Genomic DNA, 27,402 nt, shown 5'->3' with positions numbered 1-27,402 from the left:
GGATTGCTTTTCTTCTGTGTTTCAGCCTAATTATTGTACTGAGAATCTGGCTTCTCTGGTTTCTTAGAGCTTTAGGGCTCAGTGCTGAAAGCAGGATAAGTGCCAGTAGCCAGGGAATGGGGTACTTGGTACAAAACAACAAAAACATCTTCATGAAGGCAGGGACCTGCAGGACTCTAATTAGCTCTGGTAGCAGCAGGACCCAGCTGTGATGCTGAGCACAGATCTGAAGCTTGAAGGGACTGGCCAGCCACAAGCAGGCTCCATAGCTGTGCCAAAAAAGAAGGGAACAGAGGAAAATTCTGCCACAGTGACATGAAAGAATGCTCAGAAGGTGTCTCGGGCTCCTGTGCCAGCTGGCTGAGTGGCTGCAGAGCCTGCATATAAAGACCACTTTCTGGGAAATGGAAAGACATCTATGTTTAATATTAGAGCTTGTGACTCATTTTCTCTATTTGCTACCCCAACTGCATAACCAAACAGAGTCTCCAATCTTCCTTCCTATGACCTTCAATCATCTGTTGGAAAGACACGTCACTCGGATGAAATGGAGAGAATTTATTCAGAAATTTCACTAACGGAGATGAAGCAACCTCTGTGCTGCATTTGTCCATCTCTCCTTGAAGACCAAAGATGAGGTGGGTCACACAAAAGGCAGATTTTTCCATCAGTCTGACCTCACAGTACAGTCTCCATATTTTGTTGAATGCAGGAAGCTGATAACCTTATCCTTGTCATGCTTTCACAGATCTGTGCCTCTTTTCATCGTATTCCTCCAGGCAATTCCGTGTCTATTTTGTACTTAACCTCATAGTTTTGATTTGCATAGCAGGTTGCCTATTCCTTTGCTTTTGCACATTTCTTTTGTTTAAGAAAGAATCCCATCCTAATCCCTTGAATTTGCCCATGGTTCTGCCATTAATCCCACAAAGAAAAAAAAAGATGCAAAATATACAAAATCTCTCAGAACCCAGAGAAAAAGAGTATCCCAAAGAACATCAGTGTTAAATACTGTTGTTTACCCATGCACTCCAAATGCATTAGTAGGTTAGAAAATGGAGATGAGTCTAGGTTAAACAGACAGCTTTGTCACTTTGCAGATGACAGGCCTTTAGACTTACAAGATAAATAAGACAATTCAAGCATGCCTTTACCACTCAACATACTCCTCCTTATGTTCTTACAAAAGCTTATGCAATTGTGTACTGATGTAAAAGGCACTTTCCTGCCTGTGATTATTTATGCAATCAGTAAGAAAAAATTCGTGATGAACTAGACTCTGTGGGTCAGCCTCTGATCACTCTAATTTGAATGTTGGATGAAGAAAAAATGTCACAGGCAGCCAGTATGCTGGAAAAGAGAAGATCTGTAGGGTCACTGACAGCAGACTGGCAGTGGGTTGTCACAGTAGACTTTGCTGGTTATTTCTGTGAATCATCTGGTCTTTTGCTCCTTGATCACAGGCTTAGGCTCCCCTGCATGCAAGGCAGATGCCTCATTTGTGGGTACCAACAGGAGTCATGTCTAAGATGAATGTTGAACTGCTCAGATCTGTTAAAACTGAGAAACTTCTGGGCACAGCTGAAAATACAACACAAATCGCCTCAGGAGCACTGGTGCTCGAGGCTGTGATGCCTGCAGATTTTTAGGTGCCCCTTGATTTCATGAAGAGATGGGGAGAAATCAGTGGTTTGATGTCTGGCTGATAGCTGGCAGTGAACAGAGCGCTGGGCTCTCATGAAATCCCAGCTAGGATTTTGTGTCTGGTTTGGGCTCCAGCTGAAGAAGGATAGGAAGAAACTGCAGCAGGTGTAATGGAGGACTACCAAAATGGCACAAAGCTGGGAAGTCATGGCCCACAAGAAGAGGCCAAGAGAGTTGAGTCTGTCCTGTCTTTGTGGAGACAGGGCTAAGGGACACATTTGTAACTAAAAGGACTTGATGGGCAGCTGCAAAGACAGAAGAGTCAAGCCCTTCTTAGTAGTTCCAGGCACTATAAGAATGCACAAAATGAGATCTGGAGTTTCAGTCTGAACATTAAGAAAAGATTTTAGCAGGAGGCACAGCAGAGGAAGAGCTCACCAGAAATACTGTTCAACCTCTATATTTTGAAGTTTGCATATCTCACCTACAAAAAGCCACAGGCTGGTCCCTTGTGAGTTATGAGCAGAATGATGGAGACTAGAGATCTCCAGATGTCCATTGCAACCAGCATTTCTGTGATTCTGTGATCTAGAAGATTTTTAGCACATTTTGTAGCTGAAATGCAGTTCCAGACTTCTCAAGTGAGACTAAGTCAGAGCAGGAGACTAGAACACAAAGAAAGGAGAGCAAAAGTTTTGCTCTAAAAACCAATGCACCAGAAAATTGAAGGAATTGTATCCATATGCTATAGCAATCTGAGAAGATGTGCCATTACATGGAATGGGCTGACTGTGAGTTTCTCATCATGATGTGAAGAGTTAGGAATAACTTCAGAAGGAGCCTGCTGGAAGGAAACTCTGCTTGCTGGAGTGGTGAAAAGCCGCCTCAGCTGACAGCAGAACAAAGTCTTTCTATGCTCTAAAATGATTCTCACAGAGACCAAGGAGTGAGAATGTGTGTGGGGCCCCTTCTATCTCTTGACAGTGGTTGTGCTCTGGAATAAAATGCTGGGGAGAGAGAAGGAAATACCTTGAGGAGAGAAGTCAGCATTAATTTTACTGTTATTGTACTTCAGAGCGAGCAATACTGAAGTCTTAGGCTTGCAGATGTGGTGATAGCCCCCAGTTTAGTCTGCAACAAAGAGCATCTAACTCCACACACACACACACACACACACACACATCTTTCAAATACCCTCTAACACTCACCACATGCTTCCTATGTGATGAACACATTCCTGTAGAGTGGGTAAAAGTAGCATTCCCAGTTTTTGCTGTACTCCAGGTCTGTGACCGTCTGGGCTGGCAGCTGCACGGGGAGCACAGAGTGCACTCCATGTCACCTAATCCCACTGTCAAACTGAAGAAGGAAATTGCAGCTATAGCAGGCACACAGCAGTGTGCATGAGTGAGAAACCTAAAAAAGAAATAAACTTGTAGATCTCCATGGGTCTGTTTAAATACAATATTTTATTCCATTCTGCGTAGCTTTTTATACAGTTCTCATCACCATAGCAACAGAGGTCCAGCTCTTCAAATGGAATTTAGGTATCCTTCAGCACCCAAATCTGTCAGCTGGGTGCTATTGCAGTCACAAAAATATTATTAATCTTCCACACACTCCTGTGTTTATTCAAAGTTCCTGGATACAGGTGCTGTCCATAGCTGAGAATATGCAAAGTGTTCCAGCTCAAGCTGAAACAAGACTTAAAGATCCCCAAATGCAGAATTTCCTCACTTCACTATCCAGTACCTTTGAAACCCTGGGAAGATGATTAAATGAGCTGTGGTTCACCCGGTGGACAGCCTAGGGACAAATATGGCCTTATATTCATTTTTACCTCTGCCAGTCTTGCCACCCTGGCAGGCCCCTCCAGCTTGCTGGTTAAAGAACTGATGTGTGACAGGCAGGTTCAAATTTTGCTCTGAATCATTTGATGCAGAGAAATATGACTCCTCTCCCACATCCTACTATAACCCTCCTGCCAGCTCTCCCTGTTTGAATGAACATGCTCAAGCAAAAAAATTTCCTCTGCAGAACACCTTCCCCTCAGGGGAATGGTTCGAATTTTGCCTCAAATGAAGCAAAACCAGGGAACTGAGCTGGAGTTTCCTGCAGTGCAAGATTAACAATCATCTGTCATGGTTTGGTTCCATTATCTTTTTGCAAAGGGAGATATGTACGCAGGGGGATTTTTAAAATATACATATTTCTGTGCATATAAATTGTGTCCTCTTTGCGTTCTTCTACTTGGCTGAATAGTGTGTGTATACTTAGCAGCATTGCCCAGACTTTGCATGCATAAATATTGTTGTGTACATTTTTTATTCCCCCTCTAAATAGCTCAGTTATGTGGAGTGCAGTGACGTTTATGCTCAGGCAGTGTGCAAGGCTGTGTGAGGATGTGCCCTGTGTGATGGGGGAAGGGGATCTCCTTGACACAACACTTATTAGTATCATCAATCACTGGGGATGTCATTTCCAAATTCCCTTTCCCTTACCTAATTTGCTAAACCTAATTCTTTATCACACTAAAAAACCCAGCATGAGAGATGGAAGTGATAATAAGAGATGGCTTGCTCTACTGTACAGGGGCAACGTCAGCCTGGCACCTTCTAGAGGGATTTCCCATTTTCTCTCTCTTTCCATGTTGGGTGCTCTATATCTGCTCAGCCCAGAGCAATTAGAAGCCCATTGCATCCCTATTTTACTGTGGTTTTATTTACTTCTGGCTCCTCAGTGAGCTCTTTAGTTGCTGGAGTCCCTAAGTCAAGCATTTTGCTTGATTTGTCTGCTGGTGCTTTCTTGGCTTATTTGCTAATGCATCCAGTTCAGGACACCTCCAAAATGCACTTCATTAATCTCAACAACCTAAGGCTATATATTTTTTTTCCAAGTCTGGCACTAAATTAGCCGAAGACCTTTATCAAAAACTTGCCTTATTGAATTTGCCAGTCCTGTCCTACTTGTGCAAATAATTGCATGTCTGTAAAACTTGGAGGGAGGAAAACAGCAAGCCATGTGTGGAATCTAAACTACTGACTCAAAACTCCCATCCCTGCCATGAACGATGCCAGGATCTTATCCTATATGTGCTGTCACTTCCATTCCATATGCAAGTCCCCTTCCTGTCAATGAATTTAACTCACCAGAAATCATTGATTTCCCTAGGTTTGTTCACAGGATTGTCCTACACACAGACTCCTAATGGAATTAATGGATCTGCATCCTGTCCACATAGATTATAGCACTGGATTTGGGCTCAATTATTCATGGACGTGACTTTGTTTTACCAGCAGACCTTAAAAAGACTCTCAGTTGTCAGAAAGGGGATGCCAGAGAAAGAGAATAGAAATGTATGAAAACTGTAATAGTAAGGCAGGTCAGAAGCCTTAGGAGAAGATGACCTTCAAAATTTCATGCACATTAAGGGGAAAAAAAACCCCAAACAAGCTCTGTTTTTCATAAAGCAGGGAAGTTGCATCCAGTGTGTAAAGCTTTTAACACCAGCATAAAGAATCAGTGAAGCCTGACTCTTACATTTGATGAGAAATGAGTAAGATTCAGAATACAAAGTTGTCACCAATTAGCAGCATCTCAGCTAAAAGTGTGAATATTTTTAGAAAACTGAAAGGATTCAAGATTTATTTTTAAACAAAGAATGGGTTTTAATCAGATGAAGAGATGGGTATTAGGAGGGATGCTTTACACAGATCCTTCGGGAATTTTGTTGCTTAGTGCCAGGAGGAATGGTACTTAACTCTTTATTTTTTTGTCTTTTTTTTTTTTTTTCACTTTGAACATCTGTAATTCCCCCAGTGACTGCACAGTCCCTTGAGCTAGACCATTGGGACTCCCTGTTCAGATGCTGTCATGATGACATCAGTCTTGATGGGAGCGTAGGAAATATCATTGTGGACCAAGGCACACCAGGCTGGAGATTCACCAAAACCAGTGTTTATATGAGTCCAGTAAAACTGACCACACTGGGAAGATCCTACTCCCAGTGAAAAAATCTGAAATATGAAAAAAGCTGAAAAATCACCAACTCAGGCTAAGAGCAGCCAGGATTCACTAGAAAATTGGGAGAGAATGTTTCTGACACAGAAGCTGCCATAACAGATGTGCAATGAGGGGTCTGCTTTGATACCTGGATTTGTGGTGCTGCACTTCCCTCACCCTGAGCACCTTCCAGGCAGTCAGGCACCAAAAACTTTGTTACTTGAATGCCCCAGGGGCAGCAGCAACAGTTCCAACCATGAACTCTGCTATTTGCCCAGAGGTTCTGAGACCCCCAAAACTGCTGTTCCTTTACAGACAAGGTACCTGTTTGCTTAGCTTCCTCACTGAAAGCCATGTTCAAACAGCAACAGCTGAAAAAAACCAGGCTTAAACAAGGTATTTGAAATTGCAAAAGCTCTTCCGAGCAGGGATTGACTACTACACTTACCCAGTGCTCTGTACTCAGTTCTTGGTTAGCTTTTAGGCAGCTCTGTAAAATTTATTCTCCAAGGAAAATATAAAATCTTTAAAGGCTAGAAAATTTCAGTATTTCTATGTGAGATGTATCTAATGTATGAAAAATCTCTGCTTGCTACAACCCAGATATTTATGGTAAATGTGCTCTGATCTTGTGATTTCACACCAAAAGGGATTCATGCCACTGCCAAATATTCAAGGAAAGTCACCATAAATCTCCTTGTGTCCCACTGAATACCCATAAAAAACCCCTACCAGATGAAGTCTTCTTTTCTAAGCTGTAAGTACCTAATGGAAATGCCTTTTAGCACAGGGAGGTTACAAGGAATGCAGCAAAACTTTAGCACTGAAACAACAAGTTTCTTTTCAATAGCTTCTTTGTCTCCCCAGATCCAGAACTACAACTCCTCCCTACAGGAAATGCTCCAATATTCAGATTGTCTGAGGAGTATGGGTATTGTTTTAACCTTTTTGTAGAAGAAATAAAGAGTAAAATATTTAAATAAATTGTAAATGTAAAATTATATGCGATTAGACACAGATAGTAACCCTCAATTCCTGCATATTTTGTGAAGGTTGGGAGAAATTTTTTTTTGCATAAAATCTGTTATGAGAAAACATTAAAAAACATTTCACTAAGTAATGTGGCCATATCTGCCAGAGGCAAGATGATGAATTTGAGAGCTATACAGATGATGAATTTGAGAGCTATTTATCTTAGCTGGACCATAACAACCAACTGCAAAGATGGACAAAGCTCTTGCCCCTAATGGCTGGGTTTCCACTCCTCCTGGGCAGGTGGAATTTAGCCAGGTCTCTGTGGTTTTTTCAGTCTGTAGAACATTAAAGAAGATGAAAAATTGTTGCAAAGATACAATTTTCTTGCATACTTTGAAACTAAACAATATTATACTCCGTGACATGGAAATTTTTTGGCAGTTAAGTATCTTATTATTCACACTTGGTCTTCATCAATAACTGTACTCCTGTAAGACCATTTAATACTGTGCCTGGTAAATTTTCTCAACAAGTCTGGAAGATTTGTTGTATTTAGATCAATACCACAGCCATTTGGTTGGCATGTACTAAGAAAAATATTACTTTTGCAAATCCAATCCACCAAGTCATGTACTGAGGTGCCATTCAAGCTAGGAAGGTTCTGAAGGCAGTTGTCCCAGTCTTCCTGCTGCTCAAAGGGCTGTGCAATAATTTTGGCCCAGGAGCCAGCTGTAGGCTTATTTAAAATATCAGCAACTTTCACCTTGGTGTAAGGTTTAGTGAAACTCATTGTTTTTAATTTGCAGCTTTGAGAAGTGTAACCATCTATGTTTTATAGATTTTTCTTTTCCTGTGAGGAAACTCATCAACTTTGATGTCTGTAACTATTGATTCTCTGCATTAAGGGATTGGTAAAACAGATTAACCACAATAGCGTGTTAATTAAGACCATGTTTCAGCTTTCCAAAATTACTCTCTTTTTGCAGAAAGCTGATGAATTGACTGGCATTAGAGACCATCCAGCCCAAGGAGCCAGAATGTACAGATCACAGGGGAAATCATGCACATACCCAAGAGAAGGTTTGGAGAGAGTGCAATCCCATTTTCACAATGTCCTGTGTGGGTCTGTTGTGTCCAAACCTTTAGTGATGCTAACAGGATATTCTGCATATGCACAGCCTGTCAGATCTTCAGCCAGGCTGAGACAGGATTTGCCATGCATGAAAATTCCAGGAGGAGGGGTCAATACTAGAAACAGGACCTTGTCCCACAGAAAGATGTTCTGCCACACAAAGCCAGTCTATCAGCCCAGGAACCTCTTCAGGGTTTCTATATTACCTTCAACTAAGGCAATAATTTGCCTCCTTCCATCTTTCATGCCTCTTGTGCAGTCAGGCTTTACTCTTTGGAGAAAGCTTGTGGTGGGTTTGTGCCTGGTCTGGAGGGTGCTCAGCTGAGCTGGGACATCATCCTGGCTGCCCCTGGGTAAATACCTCGACTCTGCTCTTGTGAGATTCCCCCTGGGGTGCTGTGTCCAGTTTGGGGGTCCCCAGCCTTGGAAAGACATGGACCTGTTGGAGTCAGTCCAGAGGAGGCCACAAAAATGATCAGAGGGTTGGAGCACCTCTCCTACAAAGACAGGATGAGAGAGCTGAGGTTGCTCAGCCTGGAGGAGAGAAACCTTCAGGAGGATTTAAGAGTTCCTTTCAGTATCTAAAGGGGTGTATAAGAAAGATGAGGAGAGAGGTTTATCAGGATTTGCAGGGACAGGACAAGAGGTTATGATTTTAAAAAACAAAGGTAGATTTATATTTGATATAAGGAAGAATTTTTTTATGGTAAGTGTAGAGAAACACTGGCACAGGCTGCTCAGAGATGTGGTAGATGCCCCATGCCTGGAAACATTAAAGATTGGGTTGTACAGGCTTTCAGAGCTACCTGATCTAGTTGAAGTTATCCCTGCTTACTGCAGTAGGGATGGGCTTTTAAAGGCTCTTTCCAACCCAGACTGTTTGACAAGCCAGTGATTCTGATGCAGGCTGGTAGTTAGTGCTGCTATTCATTCAAGTTTCACTTGCATTGAAGTGTTAGTTCTGCAAATGCCCAGTGCTCTTCTGATGTATTCAGTCAGAGAACATGATCAGAATTTGCTTTTTATGCAGTGATGTGGATTGCTTTTTAAGCTATTCTGTCTGGGAGTTAGAAAAAATTGAATCAATGTCCAAGGGGTGTCTCTGGTGCTAGATCAGGCTGGCCTGATCCACTGCCAGACTGTGCCATGTGGGCAGAGAGTCGTGTCCAGCAGCAAAATCCCCTCTCCATTTCTTCCCCACCCTCATTACCTAGTGCAAGGATACCCAGCAAACTCTTGCCCCTCTTAACATCATGCAAACTGGAATGTTTTCTTCCAAAAAAAAAAAGTATTGATATCACAGCCCTTCAAGGACATGTATCTTGCTGTGCCCAGTTATTTCATTTTCATTTGGATATGTAAAAAATCTGAGGAACATGAGCTACACAGCTTTTGAATTTTGTTTAAAAATACATCTTTCCTGGCTAGATGGGAGTATGCTAAATGTGTGTATCTTTTAGAAAAAGCCTCAATTTTATTATTGCTATGATTTTCCACTTTCACTATTTTCTGGAAGGAACAGGGTTATTTTGTTCAGAGATTATTTTAGCTGGTTCTATCCATTTTCCTTCCCCCCTCCCCAGAAAGCTTTCTTTTAATAACAGTTGTTTTTTCTTTGCAACTGCTGGGAAGAGGAGTCCAATAAACCCCTCCTTAGGTTCCTTCCATAAATAAAATAAAAAACCCATCTTGGCTGTCATTCAGGCCTGCCTTTTCATTAATTCTATTTCAATGTATTTTATGTGACTGTGTGCCTGCCTTTGCAACAGCAAGGAATCTCAGTGGGATGGAGCAGCTTAATCGATCAGCAATCCTGGTCACCCAGAAAGAGTGTTAATTGGCCTCAGTACTTGAAGCATGTGACACTGCCTGACCTAATAATCAGAACTAGAGAAGTCAATAAATTAGAGGGGAAAATGCAGATGGATAAAATAAAGACCCAGCTCTATACAACACGCTGTGAACATCGTTCCTGAATAGTGCTCTATGGAAAAGCCAAGTTAAGCATTTTCTGGATAAGGCCCAGGGGAGCTAAGAGCAAGAATAATTTCATGTTTTCAGAGTTTCACCTTTTAGTCTTCCATCACGTACACTTGATATGTCTCAGCAATTTGTCTGAAATCTCCTAACTGAACCTGTGAAAATTATTCATTCTCCCCCTCTAATAAGCAGCAGTGCAGCTTGCCTCGCTCCTGCACTCCCTGGGGAGGGACTGAGGCTGGCCAAGCCAATATGACCTGGTCAGGGGTTTGGCAGGGACATGCCCAGGCTCACCTCCCTCTGAGACAGGAGCAGTGTTCCCACAAAATTTGATGTCTGGGTTAAATGCTGCAGGTGAGATCTCAGCTCCATCTGCCTCCATAGGAGCAGGTTGGGTTTGTCACAGGGCCCAGCATTTAACTACTGATGTACAAATAACTTCAGGCTGCTAATTAATACCCAGGCAGAAGCTGGTGAGAACACCTACCACAGAGCAGCCAGGGAAGGAGAAGGATTGTCTTTGGAGATGGGGCAATCCACTGTCAGGGCAGTGTCCTGTCAGCCCTATTAAAAGTGCTTCCTTCCCTGTGCTGCAGGAGGAAGACTTTGCTGCCCGGAGCCAGCAGGGGTGACTTTCCAAGTGTTGGCTGCAAAGGAAGTGCAAGCCCAGGCTGTCCAGTAAACATGGAAAGGACTGCCCTGGTGACTGAACCATGTGGGATGTGGGCCCAGGCAGAAGCTGGTGGGACAGAAGAGTTCAGAGTCCCAAACCTGCCCTCTTATGTGGAATGGCTGTGTAGGGATAGAACCCTTAACCACCCTTCTGTGGGACTAGGCAGTGTCAGGATTGGATGTGGAATAATAAAGCCCTTGGTCCTGCCTGCTCCAGAGGCAGTGAGTACTGTAGTGAGACCCAAACCTTCTCTTAAATGTTCAGAAAAAGAAGGAAATCAATAAAAATGCCAATAAATGCATCTGTCAGGCAATGAGTTAGAGGGAGGATGGTGTAAGGTGTATCACTGTGCTGGTTTTGTCTGGGATAGAGTTAATTTTCTTTACAGTTTATAGTATGAGAGTTTTTTTTTTTTTTTAATTTGTGCTGAAAACAGCTTTGATAATCTAGAGCTGTTTTTGTCGTTACTGAGCAGGGCCAAACACAGAGCCAAAGCCTTTTCTGCTTCTCATATCACCCTGCCAGCAAAGGTGGCTGGAGGTGCACAAGAAATTGGGAGGAAACACAGCCAGGAAAGCTGACCCCAGCTGGGCCAAGGGGTGTCCCACACCATATGGCATCATGCTCAGAACATAAAGAGGGGGAAAGGAGGGAGTGGAGAGCATTTGGAGTGATGGTGTTTTTCTTCCCAAGTCACTGCTATGCTTGATGGAGTCCTGCTTTCCTGGGAATGGCTGAACACCTGCCTGCCCATGGGAAGTGGTAAATGAATTCTTTAATTTGCTTTGCACATGGAGTGGCTTTTGCTTTACCACTTAAAATGTCTTTATCTCAACCCATGACTTTCCCAGCTTTTACCCTCCTATCAGACTTTCAGTTTCCTACCAGTTAGAACCACCTTGTGTTGTGGAATCACTGGAGGGGGCTGGAGGGAGAGGCACTGCTGCCAGCCAGGTGTGGGGATGCCAGCAAATCCAGAATAACTCCCAGATCCCAGCACAGCCAATGTGATAGCAAAGGGCTGGATGTCTCCTACACCAAAAATTACAGATGTCCAACCATGAGTAAGCGAACATGTGCCTGGTAGGAGTGCTGTGATGCTATTTTATCCAGCACAAATGTCTGGAGGGACATTTATCCATCTGTTGGCTGTCCACATAGCTGTGCTCTTATTTATTCTCCTTGTTCTTTTATTTTTTTTCTGCTGTTGTTTATTTATGTCTAGATCTGTGAGAGATGTATATCTCTCTAAATCAGCTCCAGAGATAGTTGCACAGATAAACATCTGTTGCAAGGTATGGTCCATAGAGAGAAAATACTGTGTTAGCAGAGGAACCAACCCAAAATTGCAGTCAAAACTGATAGGCACAGTCCAATTAGCTGCAACTGGTCATTTCCAAAAATAAACAAAGCTTAGGAAAAAAAAATATCAGAGAGAAAGTTAGCAAGGCATTACAAAATCATTTGTTTGCCCTTCAAGTGCCAGAAGATGTTCAGAGACAGCAGAGCTTCTGATGTTAAAGCAAATATGAAAGGAAAGCAGACTGGATTATTGTAGCCTGGCAGACATGAAGGAACTTAAGGAACAGGAGCAATAAAGTCTCCAGACCAGCCAGGTGAAAAGTGCAAACCTGTCCTGTCCCCTCTGTCCATAGCTCTCTTTTTCCCAGAGCCAACAAAAATATCTGTACCATATCCTTTACCTGCTGGCCTTTGAGTGGGGCAGACGGGATTTAAAAATAACAATAATAAAGCTTTCCATTTTTATTTTAGTAAGGAAACATTTTTTTTTTAAAATCAGATTGCCAGGCCTATCATGATTTACCTCTGAGTCCTTTGTTTGGCTAATGAATTTATGCCCCTGTCTCTAGGGGAAGAAGATCTTGTCATTTGCAAAATGATGCCATTGTCAGCATATCTCACGCTGAGATGAGGCAGGGAAAGAAATCCCTGTTCAGCTTCCTTGGTGCTGATCTCTCCTTCCTCGGTGTTTGGTGCTGTAAGAGGGCAGACCATTGTTCAGACCATTGTTCAGCCCTCTTCTGCTCGAGGGCTGCTGTCTGGTCCCAGAGCCTTTGGGGTCAGGAGGGACCACAGTGTGAATGGAAAACCTCACACCTTTGTCCCCTCTCACACCAGGAGCTGCTTATTCTGTCACTGCACAAAAGCTCCTTCATTGGCTCAGCTTGGGCACGAAGTGAGTGGAACATGCTCCCCTATCCTTCACCAAAAGGTTGAATAAGAGTGACATTTTTGGCTGAAACACGGTGAAAAGAAGGCTGGACTGCGGGCCAGGAGGTGATTCTGCATCTCTGGCATGGACACGGTGCTAACCCATATGGCAATAAAATCCCCCAGATGGCTTCAAACTTTGCTGGGGACAGTCTGCCTTCCATCCCTTCCTGAGCCACTTCACACCATGCCAGGGCAGCTTCTCTGCTCTGGTTCAGGATCCCAGAGTTGCTACCTACAACCTTCACCCTCATTGTGGGTACCTGGTGAATTTAAGGGTGATGGCTGAGGAGCAAACCTGTGTCACAGTACAAGGGGCAGACCTAAGTCCTGGAGCACTATCTGTATTGGTTTTGTAGTCTCTAGCTAAAAAAAGAAAAACAGATGTCTTTTTTCCCCCTAAATTCAAAGTGCCAGTTATTCATAATCCTCACACAAATCTGGCCTGTGCAGGGCCAATCCTCCCTCTCAGCTCTGTGCTGCAGTCCTCCTGGCACACCAGTGAGGATTTGTGGGAGCTGGGTGTAGCAGCTGCCTGTTGGCAGTGCAGCATTCCCATGAGGGATGATGAGTGTCCCTGCTCAGAGCCCTGAACTCGCTGGGGAATGGCAGCTTTCAGGGGAGACTAAAGCCCCTGGCCAGTGGGAGTCCTTCCACATCTCAAGGTGCTTTCCTTCTGCAAGGGAGGCTATTCAGTCATGTCCTGCCTGCCTGCTCAGCCTGTATTTTCCACTGGGAATAGTATTTTTCTGCTCTTAGTCCACAGATAATTCTGGGCTAAGTAATTTACCACTGTTTCTTTCTCTCTGCTGATTTGGAAGAAAGCTGAAAGGATTATCTGGGACTACTACTTAATTTTTAGCTGTTTGGATTAGAGGAAGCAAATCCCACCTTCTATACCTACATTACTTACTGAAGGGTAGGGGAGCAGATGGTATGGGAAGAGAAAAGTGTGTAAGTAAATACTTATTAGAGGGTTTAGAAAAATATCTGTTGATGGTACAGTGCTATGCTCTCACCTCTTGTCTCCTGGAAGGTCTAACCTGCCAGTGCATTCCCTGACCCCAGATATGGGCAGGAGAAGTTTATCAGCTTTATCCTTATGCTTCCTTTCCTTCTTGCCCAACCCTTTATATCTCACTGTGCATTAAAGGGAAACTCAGACAAGTAATTAAATTACTTTTCCCTGACTTAAAATACTTAATAATATTAAATGAGCTTTCACGGAAGCCAAAAGTAAAAGCTATAATGGCATTTTCAGCCAGCATTAAATTGTTAATTAATTGACATACATTAGAAATAGTGTAACTCGTGCAGCATCAGCCATCCATTCTGAAGAAACACTTAAAATGGGATGGTCTCAGTGACTCACACTGGTCAGATGCAGCTAGACTTGTGTGTATAGCTACAGGACTCTGCTTTAGGAGGGGGGACCAGCACTGGTTATGTATGGCAGGGCTGCTTGTGTCTGCCATTTACATAAATCCTGCTTTTACAGGACTGGAAAGCACCAGAGAGAATTGAATAAGCTTTTTCAAGCCAGCATTCTGCTAAAAAAAGAACTTTTGTGGACATTTATGTGGTTCTGTGCACTTCAGATGTTGTGTGTCTTACAGAAAAGAAAGTTAAATGCAGAAAAAAGATCTGTGAAGATCTTCCAGGATAAATACCTACAACACTGACAAAAAACATGCTCTTTTTTTTTTTCAACTGGGAACAAAAAGATTATTAGAGACTGGAATTTGCTCAGCAATGAGATGACAGCTCTGGCAGATCACTACAAAGATGCCCATCCATTCCATTCCTTGGTGAATGTGATGATACAGGAACCTCTGCTGTAAGCTCTCTGCTGCAGAGCAAGCACCCACACCTTTCCTGCAAGATTCTATTCTTGTGCCTCACATCCTCATGTCAGAGGGGGACCAGCCTACAAAGTACATCCATCTCCATTTGGCCTCTTGGCCATGGAAGATAAAGGAGGTGGAAATCGAGCAGGGCAGGAATTTGGCACAACTGAGATCCAACAAGGGTCCGGTTCAGCAAACAGAGCCATAAAAAAATCTTCCAGAACAAAATACCTGGATGTCTACGAGCCACTAGTGCATCAAGAAATGTTTTATTTCCCAAGTCAGCTCATTAGCTCATCATGTTGTTATATTGTCTTTATTCTCTGAACTGCAGAGAAAAATATAAATAATGTAATTTAACATAGCAAACACAATCAAAGTGTTTCTTCAAAAACCTCAGCATTTAGTGCTATAACTGTAAGGAAGGCCAAATCCTACATAAGTGCTTAGGAACACAGTTTGGCTTGGTTGCCTGTCTTGAGGGTCTTTGTAATGGAAATATATGGCATGGGCAGAAAGGTAATTAATTTCAGATTAACCCTAACAGATCCCAGCTTGTTACTCCAGCTTCTATATTACCATATTTAAATAAAATATAATGAAAATACCATGTTTTCTTAGAATGAAGAGTAGAACAGATGAGAAAGTCAATGCTAAAGACCTTCTGTTCTGCAAGGAACACCTCACTGAGTGATGTCACTTACCCAGCTCCTTCAACCATGCACAGCTAGACACACCAGATGTTAAACCAATCTCCCTTTTCAAAAAGCATTGTATATTCCTACTAATGGAAATAAATGTTTAAAGAATCAAAAGGGTTTTCTGGAAAAAGTGGAAGTTTGTTTTTCCCCTTCAGCCACTTCCCAGAGCACTGGCTTCCTTTCAGCCTTGGCAATGCTTTTATCAGGATCACAGAGCTGAGGGTCCACTCTGGCCTCTGCTCAACAGCTCAGGTGTAGCATCAGGAACACCTCAAGAGCTGCTCTTGCTGATGCTCTCTCTTGTAATATCCACCTTCAGGAACAAATATTTCTAACTTGGACAGTACAAACAAAACCTGTTGGAAAGTGGAGCAGACTTCCTGTGTGAAGGAAATGGATGCCACATTTAGAAGCAAGTGCTAATGGAACACTACTGTACACTAGGTTTTATTTTGTATGAACTGATGCTTTTGGCCAGTTTTCCCTTTTTTGCCCTCTTGTGTTGGAAAGCAACAGTGCCTGTGATCCCACACAACGCTGCCACTGGCTGTGAGGTACACAAAGCCTTTAGTGCTGCCCAGCACAAGGGCAGCTCTCCAGCTGTGCCCTGCTGTGGTCATTGCAGCACCTCATGCCCAGGCTTGGCACACACTCAGGTGATGCTGCCGAAGTCACAGCCCTGCCTTGAATCCAGTTCTGACAGCAAAATGAGGGTTTTCAGAAGCTGCTGCCTCTTTTGTAGTGATGGGTTATCTGGGAAGCTGCTGTCCAGTCAAATTCCCTCCCATACCTTCAATTTTTATAGAAGGTAAAGAATCCAACTACTAGACCCGTGATGTGGGACTCAGATCCCTGAATGTAAGCATCCAACATCATGTGAGGCACTTCAGGAGATTTCAGCCACCAGGACAGGGCTGCCAAACAAACCACAAGACCTCGGATTGAGACATTCGGCAGGAGTGCTGCAGGCTGGGCAGGGGACCCACAGCATCTGCAGTGACATCAACCACTCACCAGCAAGCACTGAATCCTGCCCGGAGGGTGGGATTCAGCTCACAGATTAAGAATTTATTTATAAATCCTTCCATGTGTGCTACTTGCCTGAGTGTGCTCTACAATGACAACCTTGCTGGTGGAACCTAGAGAGGGATGTGTCAGCACAAGGCATCTCCTTGGCAATCAATCAGCATCAAAGGAAATTTCAAAAAGATCTTCAAAAGATATTTTTCCCAAAGAGGGCCCAGAGGAGCCTGCATCTCTGGTGATACTAAAAATGTGCCTGGGAATGACCCTGAGCTATGTGCTGCAAGTGCTGCGTTGAGTGGGGGTTGCACTAGCTGAGCTCCATTTTTAGCCTATCCAGGATCTCTCCACTGACTCCAAAAGGATACCAAAGCTATTTTATTGTGTCCTACTCTATAACCAGCATCCACACTCCTGTGTCTAGATCCTGCATAACTGATGGTGTAAAGAGGAAGAAGCAACAAGGCTTTTGCAGGGTCAAGTTGTGTTGCAAAAGCCTCCTAAGATACTTTGAAACAGTGAGTTTGATGATGTGTGTGATTCTTTTGTATTTGGCTTTCCTAAAAACATCTGGCAAAAGCTGTCTCATGAAAGGTTCTTACAGAAACCGAGTTGCCATTGCATTAAGGGGAAGTTTTGTTGTGGGTTAATGAAGGATTAAAAGTTAAGAAACACGTTGTGAAGAAAGGGACCATTTTTGTAGTGATGGTGATTCTCCACTTTAAACAATAGGAAAAAGGAAGAGGTGATACTGAGGTGGCAGAATGTGAATGACACATTGTTACCTACCATTATAAAAACAAAAGTAGCTGTGAAGCGTCATGGAGAGACCTTGTGATACTGTAGGACTGTGAGGATGGCAGATGAAATTACTGGAGCTCAAGTAATTCATATAATGAAATACGTCTTAACAAAAAAGATATAAAGATGACCTGAAGAAAAGCATTTGATATTGCTGTGAATGAGTTCTGTAAGCAGAACCTCAATCATCAGCAGTGGAGAAGGGCAACAAAATGTTAGACATTCCAAAGAAGAGAAAATATCTAAAATCATCACTGTGACACTGGAGCACAGCCTGGCCCCTGTGTGCCTCAGAGTGTAGTACAAACAGAATTGGATAAGTTGAGGTGAAGGGTAGCAAAGGTGATCAAAGGCACAGGACAGCTTCTGTAAGAATGGACATGAGTCATCCATATGGAACAGGAGAAACTAAGGAGGAATAGGATAAGGATATCTATAAATTCAAGGTCTATAAAACCAGAAATCACTTCTTCTCACAATTGATCCAATGCAGTTTTGAGGGAACAGACTTACAACATAGAAAGGAAACGCTTTTGTACTTAGCACATAGTAAAATTTTGATGTTCCCTGTTTCAGGGTATGGGGTGAATAGGATGAATCACCTCATAGTGAAGTGGAAGCCAAGCCAAACCAAGTAATTCCCACTCTAAAAATGCTCTGTTTTCCTTTACTGACCACAGAGGAAGCTTAGGATGAGTGGGTGGTTTGTGGAAGTCCATGAAAAGCTGCTCAGAAGTTGGTTAAGATGAATCCCACCTGTACTATATGCTGGAAATGATGGGAGCAACACATTCCTGTATCTTTGAGAAGTGTGACCAAAGCTAATGCAGGAAAAAATCTGGGGCAGTGCCGTGCATCAGCCAAACAGCCCAAACCTTACAAAGTCTGAATTCCCAGACTGGTTATTCAATCACTGAGACTTTTACCTGTGTTGCTGATTTACCTGCATGTGGGGGGTTAACTGGTGCACTCTCAAGGAGAGAAATTAATTTTTGACCTAAGAAGAATTTGCCCAAGGACTCAGTTGTTTCAAGCACAAATAACCCAGCCTGCCTGCCACCCCTCCCTGTGGCTGTGCAGCTCTTTGCTCAGCATCCAAAACCAGAAATACCAGTCCCATCAACACTTCTTTTTACAGCTGTGTGCACCTGTGCAGTGTGAGGCCAGAGCAGCACTGAATGAATGATGCACAACTGGTGGCTTTGCTTTCACCTAGAAGATTCACAATGCTCCAGTATTTATACAGTTAAACATGTTTCTCTTTTTGTCCTCCATCTGATGTTACCAGAGTTTTCAGAAATCTGTCTTGGAGATGAAAGACCTCCTAAATTACACCAACAGGAAAATAGCTGTAATGGTGCATATATTTTGCTTCCAAGATGAAAGTCACCTTCTTACACTGAGAAAGGCACAGATATTAAAACATGCAACTACATAAACAAGGTTAAAGAATGTAAAATGTGATATTCTGATGGGAAGGAAGCGAGCTGGACCAGGACCACTTTAGGTTTCTGTTTACATTTTTCTAGTGATTTTCAGGTAAGTGGAAAACATATTTTAAATCTTCTTCAAAACACAAATGAAATTTCAACACATAACACAGGACCATGGAAACTGCCATGCCAGGGCTGTCTAAACCCAAAGGCTGTTCTGACAGCTAAAAGTAAGTATTTAATGGGAAGATCCAAAACCTTCATATAATGGACAGTGCTTACAGGAAAATGACTTCCTATACCCCAGGAAAAAGACCCTTTATTGAATGCTGTGTTTGTGTGGTAACCTTATACTTTATTCCTCTTAGCCTTATTTAATATAACAGTGAGAAGTTTCCATTACCTGTTCAAATACTCCTATGAACTTCTGCTATTTTAAAACTGTAACTCCTTGGCCATTTTGCAATGGTCTGATCCACCAGCCTTCCCAAAAACATTTTCCTGCCTTTAATTTTCCTGAAAGCAGGTTCCATTTCATCTGTTTGTTAACTTGTACACTCTGTGGCTCAGGCTCTAGGTGATCTTTCTCCACTTCCTGGCAGTACAAGGAGGGTCCCTGTAACTTTGTGATTCTTGTGCTTCATTTTTGGCCTGAACACAGGAATCTGTCTCAATCAAAATCCTGTAAGGTGCAGTATTAAGGGCCACACACTTGAGCCAGAGCTGGCTACAATCTCTTTTCAGAGGAGATGAAATGTGCAGATCCAAGCCATCATCAGGGCATTTGTGGCCCTCCCTGTCAGCCTCCTGTTCCCACCTTGGATAGCCAGACCCCCCCCACTCCAGCAGGAGACATCAGCACCGCTCCCACCCCCAAATAAAAGCAAAGCACCAGCTTTTAATGCTGTATTCACAATACCATACTCCACAGACAACGTGACTTTATTCACAAATATGATCTTTACAGAGGTAGAACAAAATACTTTGTATAATCTTTTTTTTTAACTATATACATATAAAGAATATAATAGAATGACGAGAAAGAAAAGGTTGTAAACAAAACAATATTATGCCATCAAATACAGTACAAACAGCATGCATGAACAGCTTCAAATGAAATCTTGCTGGTGTAACTATTTTTTTTCTCATGTGGTAAATGAAAAGTAGTAAAGAGTCATGCTCTAATTGGATTGAGTATGCCACAGCTCTGCAATTTTGTTTTAATTATTTTTTTCTTTTATGATAAACCAACAGGATCACTTTCTTTTCACTGTGGTGGGGAATGCTTTTGTAATGCCCAATGTAATATTAACAGAAAAATATAATAATCAAATCTACAAAGTGTACTCTCATTTAAAAAGCAAAACCATAGAAACTGTACAGTTTTAAAAAGCGAATTATCTCAAATGCTTCTTAAGAGAATTTTCTAAAGAAAGAATAAAATATGCAGAATAAAAATGAGGAGAGCTATTGTTCTGTAACAAAGCTAATCAAATACTTGTTTTCTGTTCCAATAAACAGGTTTTTTTAATTAATGACTATTCTGGAAATTATGAAGTGGGCCAGGTTTTATTAATGTTCCACTTGACTAATAAAGCATGAACTCCTTACAGGTACTATAGCTGTCATTCCCCTGGGAATGGATGGGGATTGGTTCTGCATGCATGCTGGAGACAGGGACAAGGTTTAGTCATGGGTGTAGATTCTAAAAATATTTTGAAATGTGTTAAACATTTAGTAGCTTCTATAAAAATAATCTGGCTTGTTTTGCTACTGGATTGAGATCTGGATTTATGATTTTCTGCTGAAATTTACTCCTGGCCAAGGACTTCCACTGGGGTGGGAGTTACCTGGGCTGCAGCAGGTCCTACAACAGTGGCCAACAGCAATGAACACCTGAAGCCAACAGCAAACCTCACACTGTTGTTCAGCCTGGTGCCTCAGGCTGAACCTCAAGGATCTGGGATTTGGGGAATGGTGCTGTCCTGTCTCTCCATTGCTCTAAGTCCTAGCCCACGTCATGGCAAGGGCTAAGGCTGGAGACAGCAACTTTGAAGTGTTTTTACTCCTGCGAAATTTTGGTTCTGGTGACAGCCACCTTTCTGTCCCTCCTATCTGGACACTCTGACTGCATCAGCAGGGGTCTGGTCTGCTCAGGGACAGCAGCTCTGTGTGCTGCCTGTGGGAAAACAGGGATTTCTGCCTCTGTCCAGCAAGGAGAAGAGGGGTTAAATTGCCCTCATGCAGGTCGCCCCCTAAAATGTCATTTAAAGGTTCAAGCACACAAACAGAACCTGTACACTCCATTTGTCAAGAATGTCAGTGTGTCCAATATTAAACACACGCTGTTTGTGGCCAAGTCAGGCACCAGCCCCAGCTTCAATGGCAATGAGTTTACTAAAGATCAGCAGAAAATTGAACAGAGAAGGATGGTGGGTCTCATTTGACTTTGAGCTCTCAGGTGATGCTGGTCTTCAGGCAGAAGCTCAGCTCAACCTGACAGTGACCATGGGTGCATCCCACGTCTAGTGCAAGTGACTGGGGGTTGGCCTCAATAACATCCTTCACCAGATCACAAGGATTAAGTTAACTGCAGTGAAAATAAATATCTGCCCTGCATGGCAAACCCATCTCTGTGGCTTCATCCATGGCTTTGGCATCTTGCTGGGGAATGGATAGTCAGATCCCTCTAGATTGCCCTGGTGCTACTGAAACCTGTGTTTCACTAATTGATCCTGCAGCAGATTATCACCCCCAGAAGCAGGGCATTTATTGAGAGGTGTGAACAGTGTGCTATGCACAGATGAAATATTCTGTGTGGTTGATTACAGTCAACAGAATAAGCCTTGCACCTCTTTGTGGAAGAACTGTACAAAACATGGCTGAAATAACAGGATTGTCGATGACGGTCAGTGGGAGATACTGTAACCCTCTGAGTAAGACTGCATCTTTCTGTTGTGTAAACTGCTCCACAAGGATGAGTAAAACAATACATTCCTGCCCCATTAGCCTTGGGGAAGATTAATGCCCTCTAATCTACGCTAAATAAACTCTGAAGCATGAAGTCCCACACTCAGCTGCTTGTGAATTAATAGGGATCACCCTGAAATTGCTATTATGAAATGCAAATATTTGCAAAAGAACAATTAAAAAATATTCCTGAAGTGCAACGAAAGGCTCGTCAGTCATGTTTGTGGTATGCACAGGGACAGTCAGGAGGCAAACACTAATGAATCCCAGGGCAGAAATCTGTGGTAAAACCCCATTAGCCCATTGGCAGTGGGTGATGGCACAGCATCTAACACTGGAAAATAATTCTACCCAGTAATCAGAGGGCTTGGCTTAGGATGCCCCAGTTTTGATTCTTTGGACAGTTTGTTTGCATACACCTGCATTTTCAGAAAGCTGCAGTACGTGCCTCACAGTAAATCTACTTCAAACACTTGCTGATACAGCTCAAACTGATCTCATCTGCCCTGATCTGAAATTTTGTGTTAGCTAACGTAATAAAAGAATCCCGGTAAACCTAAATTATCAAATGAAAAAGGTAATTTTCTCATTTATACTCCATTAGTTTTTTTAGTTATTGCTAGGAAAGCTCTAAAATGCTTAGGCCATAAAATAAACATGTGGCTTAATGTACAGTATGTGTACTTAAGAGGATGATGGCATCTGCAGTAACTGCTCTGCACTGCTCTAGTAATGGGATGCACAAATTAAGCAACAGCATATATCAAGTAAAGCATACAAAAATGTATGGCAAAAAGTAACAAGCCTTCTGTTTTTTCTTTTTTTTTCTTTTTTTTTAAGGATCTCTAATTGCTAAAAAGAAGAAATCACCAATACCTACACCTACAACACAAAATTGCAGCATGTTGATTTTGATTGATGCTCATCACCTCTGTGCCAGCAAAACTGTGTGATATTGTTATTTTTAACATTTCACTGATTAGAAGTTTATGAAAGCTCCCCTTCCCAAATTAAATTCAATGATATATTTTCCAGTGTTGAAGTTAAACAATTAGCCTAATATGGTTTCAAGCACACAATACTCATAAGATTTTGGGAAAAAAAGCACCCCAGATTCTTAAGTCACGGAGATGTAGGACAGCAGATGAAAAAGCATCCAAGTATTCACTTTTGAAAATGAAATTAACAGCCTAGATCACTTAGATACCTTCAATAATTTTACTCTCAGGCCCTTCATTCAAACATATCAGAGTACTTTCTATCAATAATGCAAATTCCTTTAGAAGAGTGCCACAACTAAACCTGTGAAATCACAGAAGCAAGATTGCATATCCAAACCATTTACAGACATATTTTAGCATTACTTTGCAACAGTAGGCATTAGGCTTTTGAGAACACATGAATCTCTGAAATTCAATTTTTGTGCTGCTTTACCCCTTCATGCTCAGTTCAAATAGGTGTCCTGCAGAACAAGGAGTAAGCAAAGCCTCTGCAGAGAGCTGCAACAAATGCCTGGATCAGACAAACTCGATGAGAGTCATAAAATGCAGATTGGAGATTTCTTCTTCAGCCAGGCTTTTACAGCAATACACTTTCCTGGCTAAAAGGGATGGCACAGCGGAGCTTTACAGAGGGAAATGCAAAGATATAAAGGGGAGAATCCCATTTTCTTCCTCAGTAATCCCATAAAACCAACAATCTCTTTCCATAACTGCTCCAGACAATTACCTGACTGCTGACAGGACCTTTCCCATCACCTCATCACCTAAGGGGAGCCTATGCTCTCCTTTTCTCTGCTGTCAGTGCCAGGTACATGGTCAGAGTTGTGCTCATTATCCCCTGGCTTCCCATTAATGTGACCAACATGTTTTTCTCCCCAGTTGCAACAACCATGCAAGCCTCTTTTACTCATAGTTCAGATTTTCTTCCTGTCATGGCACAAAGCTGAAAAGTAAACAACAGTTAAGAAAACATTTGCTTGCCAAAGCCTGGCATGAGAAGGTGCAAGCTCTTCTTGCCAGAGCCTGGACCTGTGTTTGCTCACACCCACAGCACTGTTTAATGCTCCAGCTTGGCACTGTATGGGAACAATCACCATCCTCTTCAGGCCCTCACACTCTTATTCAGTCTTTGAGAAATTACAAATATAACAGAACACTGTTTTCTGAGACTATATTGACTGCACTAATTACCCACAATATTGTATATTTGCTATTAAGAACATGAATGTGTGCTTTCAAAGTGTGACCTTCAGGGCTTCAAGGATGTAGGAGGAATTAGATGGATTGTTCTGTCACTTAATCCGAGGCTTTGATGTACTTTTAAAAATTTGTTTAAAACCCCAAAAAAACCAGAATACACATTTTAACTGTTGAACTTTTACCAGCTAAAGCAGTTTGTAAGGACCCTATCACTATGTGGTTACAACAGAAGATACACAGTTAAGGTCAGGTCACGATTTCCAAGAATATTCACAGGGACTGAGGATGAGGAAAATGAGGGATGGATTCTGCAGGAACCTTCAGGAGACTGAGCTGCTCACTGGGGAAGGGCCTTGAGTATTGCATTCACTTCCTCTGCCACCGCTGTCAAAGCAAACTCAAACTGCTCCTGCGGAGAGAACAAACGCACACCCTGAATAATAAAACAAAACACTTTCCACAAAGCCTGGTGCAGCTGAACGTCCTCAAGACATTGTTAAAAATATGAATATGCAGGATGAACTGTACACTGCAATGGAAAGGAACAAAATGTTCTGGGATTATTGATGTCATATAACATGTTTGACAGCATCTCGAAGCCGGAGTCATTTAAATGGAGAAAAATGTTAGTAGCGGAACCCAAGCTATTGGGACAGGATGATGTATTGCCATTGCATGGTCAGAAGGGTTTGGGAGTAGCTGATCACCAGCCATTTCCTTCTGCCACAGAGATGGGAACTCAATACATTATTGAAATATGAAGTAAGTGAGAGGCTGTAAAGCAGAGACTTTGGCTTGTTTCAGGACTGTTTCTAGTTGAAAGAATCTAAAATAAATATCTCTTCCCCTGATATCTATTATATAGAACAATACCTGGGTTTTGGCTTACCTGTCATTGATCTTTTTAAACCTCTCTTTTTAATGTCCTTTGCACACTCACAAATGACTCAGTTTTGTTAAGACCACTCCTATATAAGAAATATTTGGGAAGACTTTTCTCTGCTATTAATTTACTGTAACCTCAACACGAAAATGATTTACCAGCTTCTCTGCTGGGTTGGCAGAGGTGTGAAGGACACAGCCATGAATGGCTACTTCTTCTGTGTGCAACCCTAACACACTCCTGAACTGTGTAGTCCTGCAGAAGGACAAAGCAGTTTTAAATCCTCAAGGTTAACATGTGTTATATTTTCCAAACAAGTAATTTTTTTCTCAGTAATTTAGCTTACTGAAATAACTGACTGCGTGATTTGGAGTTTGAGAGTTTCCAGTGGAAAATTGTCTCAAAATATAGGCAAATCAAAGACACCAGATAAGGACTGTGGAGAAATTCCTGGATTTTTCTGGAAGTGCTCCAGAGGTTTAAGCCAGCTGGGGTGAAGAGCTGCTGAGGAATCAAGTCTGAGGATGCAGGTTTGAGATGCACCCTGCAAAGCATCCCAAGATCACTGCTGGGATACTGCCTGTGTCTCCCATTAGGAAGTTGGAGGTCTGTACCTCTGGCATCTCAGTTGGTGCTGCCAGGGGCTGTGTGGGATGGTTACAGAACACAGCCACCCCCAAAAGTGATCACTGAACCAACAACATTAATTTTCCACAGTGTTTCATTTTACTGCAGAAATGTACAGGAAGGGTGAAAGAACAAACCACAGATGTACACCTCATAGCTCAGAAAGGCAGCTGACTCTTAATTCCTGCAATCCAGTGCCAGTCTTCTCTGCCTTGTTTTACCCAACTGCAGTCAGCTCCCATGTGGAGATGCTTCAGAGAAGCAATGATGGGCGCAGTGCCAGAGCAGAAAAAGCAGAATAAAACTCAGAATAATTTCTCAGCGACACTGCCATTCAAGAATTTTGCTGTCTGCTTGGTGCTGTCAAAGTGGCATCCATGTACACTTGCTGGACTGCAGCCAACAGCTTTTAATCAGACATCAATTCACCCTAAAGAGTAGGACTCATCCTCAGTAGGCACTGAAAGTGGTGTGCATGACTGCCTAAGGCTCCCTGCACTGTCTGCAATGAAAGGAAACACTGGGAATGCTGGGGGCCATCCAGGAGCATCAGTTGTATTTTAAGTGGAGCACAATGAGTGTGTGAGGAGCTGAAGAGCAGCAGGGTCAGAGAGGGCAAATATGGGCCATTTTGGGGCAGAACCAAACTGGGTGCTTGTAGCAGCTCAAAAAGCCTGAGGAAGAGTGTCTGCCTCACCCTGGGACTGAGCAACAGGCAGTGAGACCTTAATGACTGGGACAAAACAATTCACAGAGCGTAATCTGCACAGCCAGAGCTCAGAAATGACTGCAGTAAAGGGACAGGAGAGCAGACACGAGATGTGTGGGGACATGGCCAGTCAGGCATGGCCAGCTGAGCTCTTCCCCCTCCATCCTTCTGCATAACACACCCAGGTGAAAGGCAGGGAGTGCAGCTTCCACTGATGTGCATCACCACCCTCCCAGGAAAAGCCTTCCCACACCTTCCACACTTTTCCATGAGGACAGTTGCAGTTAGAGCAAATTAATGTCAGTAATTTTTAAAGGAGGTCAGTTTGTTGTTTTGTACAGCTACACTGCCATTCACATATTCTATTTGCATATACAAGACTGCCTGGAGATGAATTTTAACATCTAGCTTTGCCTGGAAAACAGAGCTGGACAGACATTCTGTGGTGTCAGTTCACCTATAATGCAGAGGTGACAAGAATCTACTTAATAAAAATAACTATGGCTATGTTTCATTAAGTCTACAGAGAAAAATTCCCAGGAAAACAAAGTGAGTTCATGTAGCATATATAACACAGAAAGGAATCTATCTACTATTATAGATTGTGAGAGGATATAGGAGCCAGGAAAAGAAAAGAAATATATCTTTTTCCCATCACAGAGAATACACTTCCTCCTTCATTATTTTTTCCTCTCATATGTGACATATCAATTCTGTTTTACAATTCCCCTGCAAAAAAAAAAAAATCCAACAAACCCACAAACCCTCTATTATGCTTCTCAGAAATGCAGAATGTCGTTATGATAATTTCATTACAATTTATTATATACAGTGCTTCTGAATTAAAGATCCTTTCCAGAAGACAAAATGCTGCAAACAAATCTGTCCCATGCCTATTGGAAAGGTGGAGCGCTGCCTGCTGGAAACAAAATAACATTGCTGAAGGAAGTTGGTGTTTATTTTGCCTAGGGATATTCTGTAATTGGCATTTCTAACCTGACTTTTAATCCATCGTTTTAAATTACTCCAAGAGTCTAATATTCCTCATTTGTATTCAGTTGGGAAAGCACAGGGGTTTGTTTAAATCCATCAGAAAAATTCTCTGGGGATCATGCATTGCTAGCATGTAACCAGATATTTATAATTTGCAAGACATTAGCTTGAATAAGTGATTTGGGTGGTTTTGAGAAAATGACAATGATGGAAGAAGGAGCAAGAGGAGAGATAAGCAATATCCTGAGAAAATTTTTCATCCTGGATGAAAACACAGGATACATTTGTTTTCTGGAGCTCTTCCAGACAAATATTTGGAGGGAAAAAAACATGTCTTGAAGGAGATTTTCATGGCACTCAGGTAACTATTGCTGAGCTAAGTAGGAGAAGTTGTTCACATAACCTCATTCTTTGGTTCTGGAGCAATGTTTTTTCTTCTGTTGAAGGCAACAAGCCATAATTTCTCTGCCCTGAAAAGGAAACTGGAATCTGAGCTCTCTTGTTGCCACAGAGCTGCTACATATTTTGAATGCATTTGCAGAGTAGTCCAGGATTTGCATCTTACCTCAGAGTAAA

General features: G+C 42.3%; 1 protein-coding gene across 1 annotated transcript in view; it reads right to left on the bottom strand.

Moving 5' to 3' along the window:
- Positions 1-19,367: 19,367 nt before the first annotated feature.
- PTPRN2 (protein tyrosine phosphatase receptor type N2) overlaps positions 19,368-27,402 on the bottom strand; it is a 632,217-nt gene continuing 624,182 nt past the window's right edge. The window contains exon 23 of the mRNA XM_039710389.1: positions 19,368-24,023. Within this exon, the coding sequence (XP_039566323.1) occupies positions 23,952-24,023 (72 nt within the window). The 3' untranslated portion in view covers positions 19,368-23,951. The remainder of the gene's footprint in view (positions 24,024-27,402) is intronic.

The sequence above is a fragment of the Passer montanus genome, unplaced genomic scaffold (assembly GCF_014805655.1).
Source record: "Passer montanus isolate IOZ18808 unplaced genomic scaffold, ASM1480565v1 scaffold10, whole genome shotgun sequence".
Taxonomy (NCBI): Eukaryota; Metazoa; Chordata; class Aves; order Passeriformes; family Passeridae; genus Passer; species Passer montanus.
Note: the sequence above shows the minus strand (reverse complement) of the source record. Positions and strands in the feature narration are given on the sequence as shown.